The 15,258-nt window shown below is 40.6% G+C and overlaps 1 protein-coding gene across 3 annotated transcripts in view; it reads right to left on the reverse strand.

Annotated features, from left to right (window-relative positions):
* Positions 1 to 15,258, reverse strand: part of FGD5 (FYVE, RhoGEF and PH domain containing 5) — a 119,748-nt gene that overhangs the window by 17,345 nt on the left and 87,145 nt on the right. For all 3 annotated transcript variants that reach the window (XM_030043953.2, XM_030043952.1, XM_030043951.1), the window contains exons 11-13: positions 10,342 to 10,413; positions 8,787 to 8,855; positions 1,060 to 1,143 (exon numbers count right to left, since the gene is read on the reverse strand). In XM_030043953.2, the coding sequence (XP_029899813.1) occupies positions 1,060 to 1,143; positions 8,787 to 8,855; positions 10,342 to 10,413 (225 nt within the window). The remainder of the gene's footprint in view (positions 1 to 1,059; positions 1,144 to 8,786; positions 8,856 to 10,341; positions 10,414 to 15,258) is intronic.

Raw genomic sequence — 15,258 nt, forward strand, 5'->3', positions numbered from 1 at the left:
TGTTATTAACGAGTATCTATTATGCCAGTGACTCAGTGTTTCAAATGTACCCCAACACATACCTGCTCTGCAACTTCTTTTCACTTAATGGTAGAGTGTTTTGGCAATTCCTACCCCAGCTGGGAACTCATAGGTGGTTTTAGACTATCAGGTCTCTAGAGTGTTCAGCCTCCTACCTTTTCATAACACCTCAACCCATCCGTGTCATTCTGCTGGAATTAATGATTAGTAATTCTCATCTTGCATGTTTCCTAGATCCCCAGACTCCTGACTTGCCACTTCAAGTCCTCTTTCACATAAATACAACTTGGCATATTAACTATAGAACAGTTATGAAGGTTCTTTGTGGGAGGTATGTAATGGATGGCTAGGTAAAAAACAAAGACCCATCCAGCCCAATATCTCCTATTGCACAGGTAGGTACTGGTGCCAATGGATGCTTAGGGAAAGAGTGTAAGAACAGGACAATTGTGTCCAGTTTCTGTAATCTGCAATTTAGAAATTTCCTGAAGAAGAGACTGTGTTTATGTGCACGTAGTAGCTCCCAATACACCTTTTCCCCATAAAGCTGGCTAATGGCTTTTTGAACCCATTAATTCTTTTGATGAAAACAGTTAAAGGGCACATGAAAACCAGGCAAATGAAAGCTTATGTAAATTTTGAGTGGCAGGAGTTTAAAACCAGGCAGACTAAGCCCTAGTGAATATGTTGTAGGGAACAACCATACATTGGCTGGAGACATGAAGAGAGGAATGGACAAAATGGGATAATAACTCTTTTCTGTCTCCAGTTTCATTATCAGATGGTAAATCTGATTTTGGTTTGTATTATTTATGCAGCCTGCATAAGGCTGTCATACTAAGGCACAGCCTTATAGATAATCTTTTATATGTTTGCTTTATATTATTTTTCCTTCTGTCTCCTCTAAGAGACAAGGGAATCCCCTGATAACAGGTGATCCCCTCTTTTCCCTTGCTGGATATGAGACATAAACCAGCAAAGCACTAACAGCCCACTATACAACTTTAATTCCAGACTGTAATACAGATGAGGCATTACCTTCATGCCTGACACAGCCAAGGTGTTTTTCAGTCGGTATTTGCCATCCTTCTGGGGATATGTGTACAGCAGAACATCATTCATCTATATGAAGAGAAAGACAAAATCAATAATCTGCAATATGGCTTGCAGGCCTTCCCATTACTCCTGGGGGGGATACCCAGAACAAGCAGTAACTTGATGAACTGCTAGGACTGTTACTAAAGACAGGCCCAAGCCACACAGCTTAGATCAAGACCTGCATTTCCACAAAGCTCTGGGGAGTCTGCATCCAGGACTTTGATTTCTTCCCATTTTTGGCTGTTGCTAATGGCTAAGCAAGTAGATAATCAGCTCTTGTTTATTCAGCTTGGGTGAAACAGCTGCCACGTTCAAGTTGGGAAGGCAGGCTCTGCATTTACTACCTGTCAACACCAACTAACTGCCCAGGATGCTGCAGCTCTGATTCTCTCAGGGTCCCCCTAACAGTGGAGCTGCAGTGAGGCCACGGGTAGGGCTGGGCTTCTCAGACTTCCATTTTCTGGGCACAAAAGAAGTGGAGGTGAGGAGAGGTGCCACGGTCTGGAGGAATGATTCAGGGAGGAATGGTTTGGATATTTGAGAGCAGTAACTGTACTTCACTGCTAGCAAAACTCGCCTAGACATCTGACAGCTTTGCTGAGTCTGTGGGCTGCAGCAGAGACCATGGAAGGGCAAAAATGAGAAACTTTTTTTCATTTTATGAAGAAAAAAACCCTGTACCTTAACATCCCAAATATTTCCATAGTTCTCACAGCTCCTTGCAGAGTGCATGCATTTCAAACAGCTTCATACTAAATGGGATCAGATCTCTGCTGTTTACCTAACTTAATCATAGACATTATTGCAGCCTTTTATCTTTGTGCCAACAAACAAATAAATGAAACAGCAGAACTGGACCTTGTAGGTCTTTGCTTGCCTCCCCTTACTACTAGAAGGAATAACAGTATCGGTGGGCCTTAACATTGCCAAAGTAACGCTTGTGTGTATGCATTCTTTCCTTTACTTGAATGAGCAGGTCATGTTCTCTTGTTGTCTTTCCCAGGCTTCTCACATCAGTACCAATATGCATAAACTCAGTCAGCCTGTCAATTACTGTACTGGGGTACTATGAACAAAGATGTGCAAAGGCAATGTAAAACCAAGGCATAGGTAATACTGTGTGATGTCAGACATGAGGCATCTTAAATGCAGAAATTCTCAAGAAATCAAAAAGCAGACAGAAACCAGCTTCACTTGGATTCCTCTGTGACAAAGGCATTCAAATATAGCCAATTGGATGGTAATATTATATTTTGGAAGGAAAACTGTGATAAAGAGAGACACAGAGAAGAAGGGGGGAAACTAAAGAATGATTTGGCAATAAAATAATGTATCCTGTATGACTGGAATTTTTGGGGTTTTGATAGTACTACCTGACCACCTAAAAGTGCTGGTGTAAAATTTTCACTAATTTGCTTGCCTGAAAAATAAACAGAAAGTGGAGCCTTATGGATGTTTTCTTAAAAGGTCATAATTTAGCTTTCTTACAGAGCAGGAACAATGGTTAAAGAAAAATGACATGGAATTAATACTCATGGGATTAAATCCTTATCACCTTGGTCTTAACAGCAAAACTGTTGTTGCCTTTATTAGGGTCATGAGTTCACTTGTGGACACCACTTCATTAAGTAGCTGTCTGATTCACAGCAAATCAGGCTTATGTGCATTAGCTGCCCATATTTAAAATGCGGATTCCCATTAACATGAGGCAAAATATACTGAAGAGTTACTTTCCCCAAAACTTTTACTTCAAATTTTACTACTTTTAAAAATTTAATTGAGTTTACTGAGTAGGATCAGCCAATATTTTTGTAGAAAATGCTGAAACATTTAATTCTGACAATTTAACAAAAAGACTCCCATGCTCTCCTGCATTGGCCACTCTACTGTGTATTTCTCTGTGTCCTTCTAGTAAGTCTTAACTCATGCAGTTTAAAGCTCTTTTAATATAACACTTCTCAACTGAGGATATAAAAGCATACTATCAAGTTAGAATAGGAGTCTTATGTTCTCTGTAGTCTAAAGTGGAGTATTTACTCTTTTGCAATAACACAATAGAATTTCCTTAGAACAAGGTGACAAATGGCTTGTCACAGAGTTTTTCTGTGATTTACTTATTGCTCCATAAATTACCCTCTGTGCTAACATTAATCCAGTCAGCAGTGACACCTGCAGTGTACTGACCACATGATCATTCCCAGTTTAACCAGGGCTATGCATAACCAGAAAATTCATCACAACCTACTGCACACTGAGTATCTAGGAGAGTAAGGTAGAAAAAAATGAGCAAATGTAAACCTTTCAGTGAAAAGCAGATGAAAGCTATTTTCACTTGATATTACTAGTAGCAACTAGGACTCCAGCAGCCAGGTGGGAAAAAGGTAAAAAGACAGGCAGACTTTATTGCTAACATCAAGAGAATACTCTGTGAAATAAGAGAATACTAGTGAAATCTCATATTTGCCTGGTGATTCTGCTATCTCCTGAATGTTCAAAGGATTATATGAGAAAACAGGACTTCCTCTGCCACTCGTCAGTGCCAGTACTTAAGGCTTGTTTCAAACCACAAGAAAAGATAACTAGTTGTGGGTACTAAGCCCAGGGAAGTGAACTCCTAAGAGAGATTTTCAGGATTCTGGCATAATGTGCTACTGAGTTTCTTGAATAGCAAACTCCATTTATTTTATTTATTTTAAAAGTTATATATTTCTTTAAAAAGCAGCTCATTCTTTTATTACTGTTGATTAAGGATGACACCCTGGTGCATACTGTTGTCATGACAGCTCTGGTTAATATACCAAGATTTTATTAAACATTAATGATGACTTTGCTTTACAATTGCTCATTGGAGTTTTTTTTTCCTCCTGTTTTTCTCTCCCACATATTATATAGCAGTGGGCTGTGACTCTGAGGTCCCATCAGCCACAGCTTGAAACAGGGAAATTATGACAAATATTTCAAAGCTTGCTAAGCAAGGCACACATATTCACGAAGAAAGAAAGGGTTTGTACTCACTGCTGTCTCCTTTGCCACATCTACACTGGAGACCAGAGTGGTAGCTATATCAATGGTATGGACAGAACTAGCATCAGTACCAGTGGTTTCATGCATTGTTCTGCTTTACAGTGCATACTGTTCCCTGAAGCAGTGAGGACTGGGCCATGATAAAAGTTGATCTTGCAGCCCCTCGGGAATCTGTGGTAGAAGAGATAGACTGCCATAACCCCCAGGGGAGTTCCCAGAAGTCCTTGGGCTTCAGACCCACTTCCTGTTTGCCAGAAAACTTTTGAATAAGTGGGATCCCCAAACTGCTCAGATATTGATATAGGAGCAAATATTCCTATTCTGCACTGCTCTATGCATGCACACAGTCCCCAAAACAACAGTTGATAACCCAGAGAAAGAAGGATACATCTGCTCTTTAATTTTCTTTTTTTTTCTGTTACTACTCTTTCCCCCCGCTTCTTTTTATAGTCTTCTCTGTTGTGAAGGGAACTCAGTAACATTAGAGGTCAGTGCAAGTTTTCTAACCTACAGTGTCCGAATTTTTTGATCCAAACAAGTTTATCTATGCCCTGCTGAACTGCTGGCATCCATACGTAATGCACTCTCTGTCTAAAAGCTCCTACCATGTGTTAGGTTTTTCTGAATGTTTTAAAGGGTAGTTCATTATGGACCCTGTGTTGTTCTATTCAAGTCTGCGTTAAACATCCCCTGAGTGTCAGTGGAGCAGCCTGAATGTGTGCTGGGGCTGCATTTTCCAAGCTCTGACTCCAAAACCTCCTGTAGTCCAGCCCTGCCAGCTAGAGCATTAAACAGTCTCCCATTTGATAGCAGCTTCCTGCACCCCACTTGCAACACAAGCAGCCTTTGTAGAGAAATTCTTGGAAGGGTGAGATAAGAGACAGTGTCTGAGATGCAAAGTCCTGTGGCTGGGGGGCAATTAGGGGGCCTGCCAGCGTCAGCAGCCCATACTGTGCTACAAAGAGGCCCCAACATCCTTGTAAACAGAGACCGGACTCAGGAAACAGGCGCACAGCAAAACTCACCAAACATCCTGCCAGGAAACACCAAATTCAACAATACCATAAGCCTGCACAAAACAGCCAGCCCAAGTAACCTTGTGATACACACAACATACACCCACAGAAACATATGCACTTCAAAAGCCCCTAACTGTGTGTCCTACACACTCATGCCTATATGGGCTGTGCATGTACCATGCTCCTTGTGGGCATATATTCAGAGCACAAGCACGCACATGACCGAAGCACACCCTGAATGCACAGGCCAAGTAGGAGTCTGGCACATACCCAATTTTTAGAGCACTTTCTAACTACAATTTTAGTTTGGTGGGCTCATCTCCTGGGATGTGTAGGGGTTAAATTCTCAGGTTTATCCTTCAGTGTATACTCCTGGAGAAATTGTCTCCAGGTCCTGGGCTTGATTTAGCTTAGCTTCAGTCAGAGTAAGTTCACTACTAAGAACTTCAGAAAATGCTGTTCATGTAAAAATCTGTTTTGGGTAGCTAAGGTAAATACACTTATTTCATCCAAAGGTAAACCAAACTACACTTATACATGTTAGCTTCTGGTGATCTTTTTGAGTTGCAGCTGACGTGTGAAGCATCAAAAAAAGCAGCCAGTTCTAAACATTTTGTTTTTTATTAATACATTAGGACAAATTCTTGTCCCACCTGTGTTTTGCCAGTGGCTTCTAAGGATTATGATCTGGTCCTTAGAAGATAAGGGCTTTAAATAAATGTGGGTTTTAAGAAACAGTGTTTAGGAGTTTATTCTAGTCTTGGGGTTTTGTGGTTTTCGGTTGTTGGTTTTTTCCCACACAGTGTCCCCAGGCATCAGAATCAAGACGGCACATGGGTTGGGCTAGATACACTGGCAGAGGGAAAGATATGTTCATACAGGCCTTGGCTGTTAGAAAAAGGTGTTGGCCATGATGGTTGGTAGGGCCTTAAGACTGATGCAGTAAAGATGCTATATGCCAAGATGAAAATATGTTGCCATAGCTATGCAGTAGTTGTCTCAATGTATCCACAGGCTAAACAGTCCATTAAGCAATTCATGAGTGGTGGTGGCATGAGTGGTGGTGGCACAACAGAGAATCCACAGCATTAGCACTGACAAGCAGATAATGCAAAACCATTCAGGTGTTAATGCAGGAATTACCATATTCCACAGTGACTTGCTTTCCTGCATTTTCGCTATACATGCCGTTGCTCTGCAAACCTGAGGAGCTTTCGGGGTGGAGGAGATGGAGTAAAAAAAAATCACTGAACCCAAAGGCAGGCATTTGCCAATAAGTTTCAAACTGTTTCCAAGATCCAATCACCCCCGCCCCACCCCAACAGAAGACATAATACAGGAAGCCTGAAATGGGTGCAACTTCAGTGTGTTAGAGCAGGAAAGAAGCCAGTTTTATGTGTCTCTTGGTGCTTAAAAGTGACCACTATGCTTTAGTCTAACTCCATCACATACTTTGCATGAGAGCACATTTGGTCACAGTTTGCCTTTCTGACTGAAAGGAAGAAAAAAACGCTGTTTCTGAATACTGAGAGCATCTAATAACAACAGGACATTGGCTACTGTAACATCTCCAGCTGCCAAGAGACGCTTCTCTCTTTGCAGTTAACATCCGGGTTTAAGCAGCTGAACTCTCCCCAGGAATCAAAAATAGTTCCTAAACTAGAAAGTGCCAGAAACTCATTTCTGTGCTTTCTTTGTTCCAGTAATACTTTCAGCCTCTTGTGACTTTCAAGCTGATACAACCATTTTGGACTACTTGAAATTTATCTCAGTTTATCCCAAGTTTAAATTATTTTCTTTTTAATGTTTATTACCAACCTGATTTCTGATCTTCCTTCTAAATTCTTTATATCAGTTATAATACCTAAGTTTGTGACGCTTCAGTATTTGCCATAGCAGGGGATTATGATAGCAGTTACAAATGCACTGGAAGACAAAATGGTAACAACTTCTTGGAATTTGGTCCCAGCTTTAGCCACAACTCCAAAATGTTTTTGTAATACTAGCAAAGGTGAGAGTTTCAGAAGAGAGATCAGTGAGGAAGCAAGTATCATCTGTTATGAAGTGGTCATCAGTAGGCTTCAGAGTTACTACTGCTGAGAACACTGTTTCTTAAAACCAGCTCCTGGAGATTCTGGCATGGCCATTTTCCCTTGGCTGCAGCAAAGTCACGATTTTGACATTTATTGCTGCTGTTACAGTCCATTGATGCCGACTCAGTAAAACAGCACTGCAGCAATCTCATATTTGAAGATTTGGGTGAAATCCGTCAGTTTCAGTACATGAAAGTCTGAATTTTTACAGAAACCAATGAAGCCATCAGAAAAGTGCAGTGCCAGCACTGTGTCCCATCCCATCTGATCTTTGATTATGACTGCAATACATGATCGAGGAGGCAAAGAAGCTTGTGCATCCACTCATGCACAAATAGGAAATATTAATAAGAGGGAGAAATAAGAAGCATTAATGGCAAAATGTGTGACTTCTGTAATAAGCCATCTCTCCTCCTCACAATGGTCCCACGGTGAAAAGCTGTCAGTACTTATAGAGGCCACAGCAAGTATGTATTCCAGGCATATAAGCCATTTATTGTAAAATAAATTCTGCAAACAGTACTTTAACGTTAATAGCAGCAGTAATGCTCAGTTCTTTATGGCTCTTTTCTGGGAAGGGTCTCTAAAGAATTTTTCAGACATTAACAGGTAAGCAAGTAACAAACTCCTAAGACACAGGCAAGTATTATTTTCCCCTTCATACTGATAAATGCATAAAAATGCCCACGGTTACACAATAAGCTATCTGAAAAGTTGAGAACAGCGCTCAGGAGCCTGGAGTCTCAGATACTCTCTAATTGCTCAATGTAGTGTGTAATGCAAAACAGAAAGCATAAGTCTTAATAGCGTATCTCCAAAACAGTGGTTTTTCATCTGTTTTGATTTGCAAATACTTGCAATTTTTGCAGTAGGGTTGTGGACCCTTGTGAAGGGTATTGCAGCCAAGTGATGAAAGATTCATTTTTCTTAACTGTCTTAGAAGAATTTTGCAAACCATCATTGAAGACTGTTGCTCTAGTCAACAGGAAGCTGGAAGCGTGTCTTCAGAGGGACTATACCGAGGCAATGCACACAGTTATCAGGTAATTTACACAGATGTGGACAGCAGGAACTAAAACCCAGTCCTTGAGCTTCAAGGATACAAATCTCCCAAGTGAGTCCAAAGAAAGCTTTCATAAACTTTAGCAGTAGGATGTTCTCTATTGCTTCTAATCAGATTTCCTAAGGCCTTAGGGTTGGACTTTCAAGTGTGAAGCTTAATTGCTGAAAGTATTCAGGAGCTCCCATCCTCCTGATCACCTTGGAAGCTTGCACTCCTTTGCAGAATTATGGCTTAGTCAAGGCTGTACATAGCTGTGGCACAAAGGGAGGGCTGCACAGCCCGTATTCTTGTATGCAGGGCCAACAGGACGTGTGAAAAGGGCTACAGTCCTGTTAGCAACAGAAACTCCCTCACCACATTCCTGCTGATGGTTAAATGACTTGCAGCCTGAAAGTTTCTGCCAGGGTTCAGGGCTGCGCAAGTGCAGCAGATATGAGAGAGACAGTAAAAATATAAAAGAAATCTTACCAAGAACAAATGCCGAGGGTGCCTGTTTTTGCCAGTGACTTTCATCAGCGTTCCTTCTTTAACAAAGATCTGAAGGAGAAAACAGCAGATTGTAATCCTGACACTTCTCATTCTGAATCGTACTGAGAAAAGAGAATATTCCCCCTGGGAAAAGAGCTACTCTAACTGCTTTCATCAGCACAGGAAGAGATAGATAACACTTGCTTCTAGCCTTACTCCTTATGATCTGGCTTAGTCTTTGCCTGCATTAGCCCTGCTGCTCTTCATGGCTTGCGTTTGTATCAGTACCAAATGGGTTAGAAACGCACTTGTCCTCAGCCCACTGCTTCTGCACTGTGGACTGTGCTCAGAGGTGACTGTCACTGATTGCAAAGCTAACATGTAATGGGCTTCAGAAAAGAACTCATCTTTAAAAATCCTCTAAAATAGACAAATCAAAAAGAAAAGGTGAAACCTTGGGTTTCAGCACACTACACCTACATAACTATGCCTGCATACATAATCTGTACATGTTTGCAAACACAATACTTTGTTGGTCCATATTGTTACTATGTATGTAGATAGGACTATGTATGTAAGCAGCTAAACCAGCATACTAGAACTTGATTGCAATAACACCAGTGGATTAACAGTCGTCTACTCTTTTTGGATGGAGAACAGAATCTGGTGTAGTTTTCCACTCTAGAACAATTTATAATCAAAGAGAGCAATCCCACAAATTCTGTATGCTGGGCTTTGCAGAATTTGTTAAAACCTTACCTGGTGAGGGCAAGTGAGAATACTGATGTTAGAGAATAAATAGGGGTTGACTGCAGTATTTGGCTGATGAGGATTCTTGCTCTACAAGTATGCATGCCTTGAAAATTGCTTCATGAGTTTTGCTAAAGATATTGGTGGACTGAAGGGAAATTTAGAGCTGCAGAACTCAAGAAAGAAATCTTTTGAAGTGTAGAGGCAGGTTGGAGCTGAGGAAACTGGGCAGCTTTAAAAACCAGGAGAAGAAATTTGCATTTGATGTGGATGGGAAGACAGAGCTATACACTTTCCCACATTTCTATTCATTTGTTGCTTAAAAATGATGTCTTGCATTAAGAGCACCACTGGGAAATGGTGAGAATAAAAAACTGAAAACAAATAATTTCCCCTGATTTAAGGCTCTTACCCAGCCAAATAAAACTCTGAGCCTTTCCAGGCTGCAAGCTATTCCTGCTAGTGTTGCAGCCTTTCAGCAGGAGTATATAGGGAGGAAAATAGCAGCTCCATCAAAACACACTACACATGGGGTGGCTGAGGACAGCTGGAGTGAAAAGTCAAATGGCTTTTCTGTGTAAAAGTAGGGGCAATGCATGTCTTTCCCAACCTGAGACTCTCGGCACATCTCTTTGTGCACTGCCAGAGTGATGGCTTTTTACACAAAGCAGTGCTCCAACTCTTTATCACAGTAGCTCAGTAAACAACACCTGTAGACGCCTGAAATCTGGCCATCCACACAATCAGAGATATAGCTGGCTGGAAACAATGCCCTTATCAGCATAGGTCTGCCTGCAGCACTCACCCTTCCTGGCTGGAGGAGGCTGCTCTGCCCTCTCACACTGTGCTCAATGTGTACCAGCTTCTGCAAGTTTTCCTGGGGGAGAGAAACAGCATTTAGGAGACCGCGTGGTGACTGTTCTTTAGGCAAGCAGGCAAACCTTCCCTCACCCCTCCTCACCATTTTATTTCTCTAGAAGTGGTATTACAGAATTAGGTTTCAGAGAGATGTGAACCCAGAGATTTTACGCCCAGAAAGTCTTATTCCAGCCTTATAGGTTTTATAAAACCTCATCATCTGCATTCACATCTGCTGTGGCCTTCTACAGTCCTGTTACCTCTGATAGATCCGTTCACCTTCAAAAGGACCTGCTAACTCCATACGATATTTATACAATGGTCTCTCTGCTGAATTTATTGATCTGGGAACTAATAAACTGGAAGCAGAGACAAAGTACGGTATCTGCTCCAAAGGCCTGTGCATTACTGGCATGACACGGATAATCCAAAGCATGCTTTAATACTATAGAACTGTTGCTAGGATTATCTGGAGGTTTATATTCTGTGATAATGGATTAATGGCTTTGCAGTAGGGGATTTAGAAGGTTAACTAGTAAGCAGGCAATGAAGCTGCATCTCTCTTTCAATGCTTTGCAAAAATCAGGAAGTTCATTATCAAACTCCGATACTATTAACTGCCTACCTGGTCTTAAAGCACAGTCAGTCAGTGGGTGCTGGCATGTGGCATGAATTTATCTACGAAGATGGTAAATAAGATTGATCTAGCTAAGTCTGTGCTCTCATAAAAAAGATGGTATTGGATGAATATACAAAGGAGGAAGAAGGGATGTCTGTGCCTTTGCAATATTGCTGGAGTCTTTTCAAACCTCCTTCCATTTAGCAGGTGAGGCTGCTAAAACTGAGGCTTGTACACAGGATTCAGCCATGGTTTTATCTGGTCAGAACAGTAGAATGGGCTGCACAGCAGCAATGAGTCATCACCGGAATATGTCTAAAAATTAGGAGTCTCTTGTCTAAGTTAGCTATTGTATCCTAAATCCTCAGTTATGTACCCAGATAAACTACAGACTAAGAACCATATTTGATATAGCTGCAGACCTGTCAGCCTTTGACTACAGTTTTCTGTTATGACAGATAATGGTCTGTTTTCCTATGCTCCATTGACTGGCATTAAGATACCCCTGGGCTTAGTTAGACTCGATTAGATTGTACAATGTATCTGCCTGATACAAATCAGTGCTGTCTACAGAATCAGCTAATTAAGAAAGCTATCACAGATACCAGAAGGAGCATATCCATGTCAACATGATGGTCTGTCAAGGCTAATTTACCTTGGATTTCAGCTAACACAATTAATGTACGTCTCTCAGCTTGCTTTTTGAGACAAGCCTGAAGTACCTCCATATGTTACTGTCCTGGTGAAATATTACACTTTTTTAGCATGATACTAGGTTTAATTCTTAATCAGTAACCGCATATCAAACATATGGAAACACCTACAAGCCTTGACCAGCACAGGGCTGCATTGTGACCATGCAATATAACTGGCAGTTGACACATTTTCAAGAATCCCAGCGGTCGTGTATCTCTTTTGCAATGCAGGAAGTAACAAATGGAATTTTTCAGGTCACTTCTAAAATACTATAGGCCAGCAAAATGGAAACAGAATCTATAAACTAATAGCACAGGAAATACCAGGGATCATGGGACAGCTGACATTTGCAAAAGACATTTGCAAAGGACTTTCCCATCACTAAAGGTTATTTTAGCCCTAGCAAAACTTGTCAAATTGACAGCTTCCACAATGGAAACCTGTTCTTCAACCGCAGAAAAGGCAGTGCCCTCCTGTGAGCACACTCATGGCCAATGGTAGTACTACTCATTGGGGTTTCTACAAGAGTGAGAGGAGAAGTTGCTCCAGCTCAGATCCACTTCAGCTTTTCTTAGGACTGCTGGCAGAGGTCCCTGTTGTAATGCTGACATTTGCAGTATGGACACATGTTCACCAGGAAATGGACAGAGAAGTATCAAACTCATTTCCTGTAGGAAGTCAAACAGCCATAACATGTGAAGGACAGTGATTTATCTGGTAATGTGGGCAGCTGAGGCATAGTTTCCCTACAGTTCCCTTAAAATTCCCTATTTACATAGTTTTCTTCATTCTCCTTAAAACTATCATCATTTTCTTTTCAAATATCCTTCACAAACTGTGTTTAAAAAATGAAAACAAAGCTCCACCCAATTAGTATTGCAGATGTGGGTGGCTGAAATCCTTCTCTGGCCATTTTAGCAGTGAACTGCAGCTTCCATCATGTTATCATTATGTCTATGCAGGAGGAACGCCTCCCCAAGGAATTCACCAGCTGTTAATAGCAACAATGATTTATAGCTTTTAGCATCTCAGGGCCTGTATTAGATTGTAGAATTTAAGAGAGCAATACAAACCCTGCTTAGTTCAAGTAGTGACTCTCCTAGAGTTACAGATAGACTTAATGCTATGCAGTGATGGTATGCCTTATGCCTCTGTTTGCACATCTGTAAATTGTGAAAAGTATTTTCCTATTTGATGAAAATGCTGTGAAGATAGCTAATCTCACAATGTGTCTGAAAATCCTGGGTTAATTTTTCCCAGGAAAAAACTGCTAGAGTGTTTTTATCAAAAACCAAAAAAGCTAACAATGAATCATTGATATTCTGCAGAAAATGTAGATCATAATTCAATGCTCCTGTCAGATTTTTGGAGTGTAGTTTGATGAGTTGATAAGTGGCAGCAGAAATCTTCCTCCTTCCAGGTACATGCCAAGTCTAAATTATTGCTTAGAACTTCAACCAAGTACACGACAAGTTATAAATGCTCTATCTTGAGTGGCATTGTTCAGTTTGTTCTGTAATTAGAGTAACTTCTTAAATTCTTTGCATTTTTTAAAACCTGAGAGAAAGAAAAAAACTGCTGTTTGTGGCTTTTGTGGCTGGGTTATTAATTCAGGAGGACAACCACTTATTTAGCAGGATATTGAACTTTGATTCTCATGAACCTGCACCTTCACAAACCCCACAGCATTCACACAGATAGGAAAGAAGGAAGTTTTGTTTCATCTCCTCCAGGCCACAGTTTTGAAAAGAGCAGAAGTGCTCTGATGATATGATAAAAAATGAAGTGTAAAAATCTATGCAGGATTTGTGATAAAATTGTTCCAAAACAGACATTATTAATAGCAATTATTATACAGTCTGTGACACCTGTAAAACTCACATGATACGGTGATGTTTCTCTTCAAATTAAAGCATGGCTTAGTGGAGATAAAATCATTGCATGATAATGCAACACAGCAAATTTTATTTTGGCCCCTTATGTATGCTTCTAACTTCAGAAAAGTATTCATAGAAATCTCCCATAAATCTGAGTGAAATTTAAGGAAGCAGAGGTGCCAGAAAAAGATGTGTGACCTTGATCTGTTAGGAACTGAGCTCTTAGAGCTCTCAACCTCTAATACAGGTATCCCTAAAGCTCTGAGATTACTGTGGAAGCTTCTCCTGAGATCTCAGTTTTATGATGAAATATTTATTATTTTGGTACAAAGAATGCTTTAATAATGGAAAAGTATGATTATAAATTCTTTGCCTAAGGAGAAAGAAAATCAGAATCAAACCTGTTGAAAACTTTGCTCAGTTAAGTCTGTAGTTTCAGAGTCATTCTGTAGAGGGGCCAGATTACATTTCTTTTTATGATAAAACTCTAGGCTTGTTAGACCACATCCTCCCTGCAGACTACATCTGGTCTTTTGTCTCGGTAACAGAATAGTATTTAGGTAGTAATTAACTACTGGTTATTGCTGTCAATGCTTGAACATCACTCAGAATTAGTCTGTATGTACATCATTGTTTCCATGCATCTTGCTTTTCTGTTATGCTTCTTTCTCTCTCCTTTTCTTCTCCTCCTTCACCATTACGTTTGGCTGTAACGCAACTACCATTTCACCTACAAAGACTTCCCTCCCAACTTTTGTCCTCATGCTATCTACTATAATGGCTGATGACAAAATAGTTTGTGCTGATACCCAAAGTATCTTTAAATAAAGCTGAGAATAAGCAACCAAAGAGATCAGTGTAGCTGATAGTTTACACTCAGCAAATGTGTTCAGGCTGCCTGCTTGCTGAAGCAGAGTGTGCTGCTTTGTTTACACGTTTCATGTTTGGAATTTTTCCTTAGCAATCAGGAGGAGTAAAAAAAGTGCTGTCTTTAAAATGAAAGTTTGAAGGGTTTGGGTTGTCATACAGCCACATCAACACAGCAAACGGGCTGATGTTATTGTACGAAGGGGGAACGTGTTCTGAGGTAGAAGAGCTGGGATGGGGTTGGGGGTGGAGAAGCTTGGAGCAGAAAAGCGGAAATAGACTTAAACAAAATCAATAGGTCCAAGCTTTTTAAAGTTTACATTGAGTGAAAATGCAGACCTGAATTTGAGTTTTGACCTTAAAAACCTGGAACTTCAGAATGCTTAAAATCTTGATCTGTTGTCATGGCTTGAGATCATCTCTGCACAAAACCAGAAACCCACCAGTTCATGTTGATCTGTAGTAATTTCACCACTGGCTTCAGGAGAAGCAGGTTCAGAGCTTCAGTCTCAATTTGTAGCTATCCCATGGGGAAAGAGGCAGATCCAGGAAGACAGGTTTCTCTATTCAAGAAATAGTAAGTAGTTTTAACTACAGCTTAGCTCTGCCTGATACAAATATTAGAAGGCTTGTGTTTTGACTGTCGCTGCCCATGAGGAGATCATCACTGAACTTGGTGCTCTGAAAAAGCACACACGGGCTCCATGTATGACCTTGGCACACATATCAGAGACATGGCTTTTAAACCTGAGCAGCAGAGATTTCCAGATGTGAGCAAAAGTTGACATTCTTGGCTCTTAGGTTC

Source organism: Aquila chrysaetos, chromosome 20, assembly GCF_900496995.4.
Source record: "Aquila chrysaetos chrysaetos chromosome 20, bAquChr1.4, whole genome shotgun sequence".
Lineage (NCBI taxonomy): Eukaryota > Metazoa > Chordata > Aves > Accipitriformes > Accipitridae > Aquila > Aquila chrysaetos.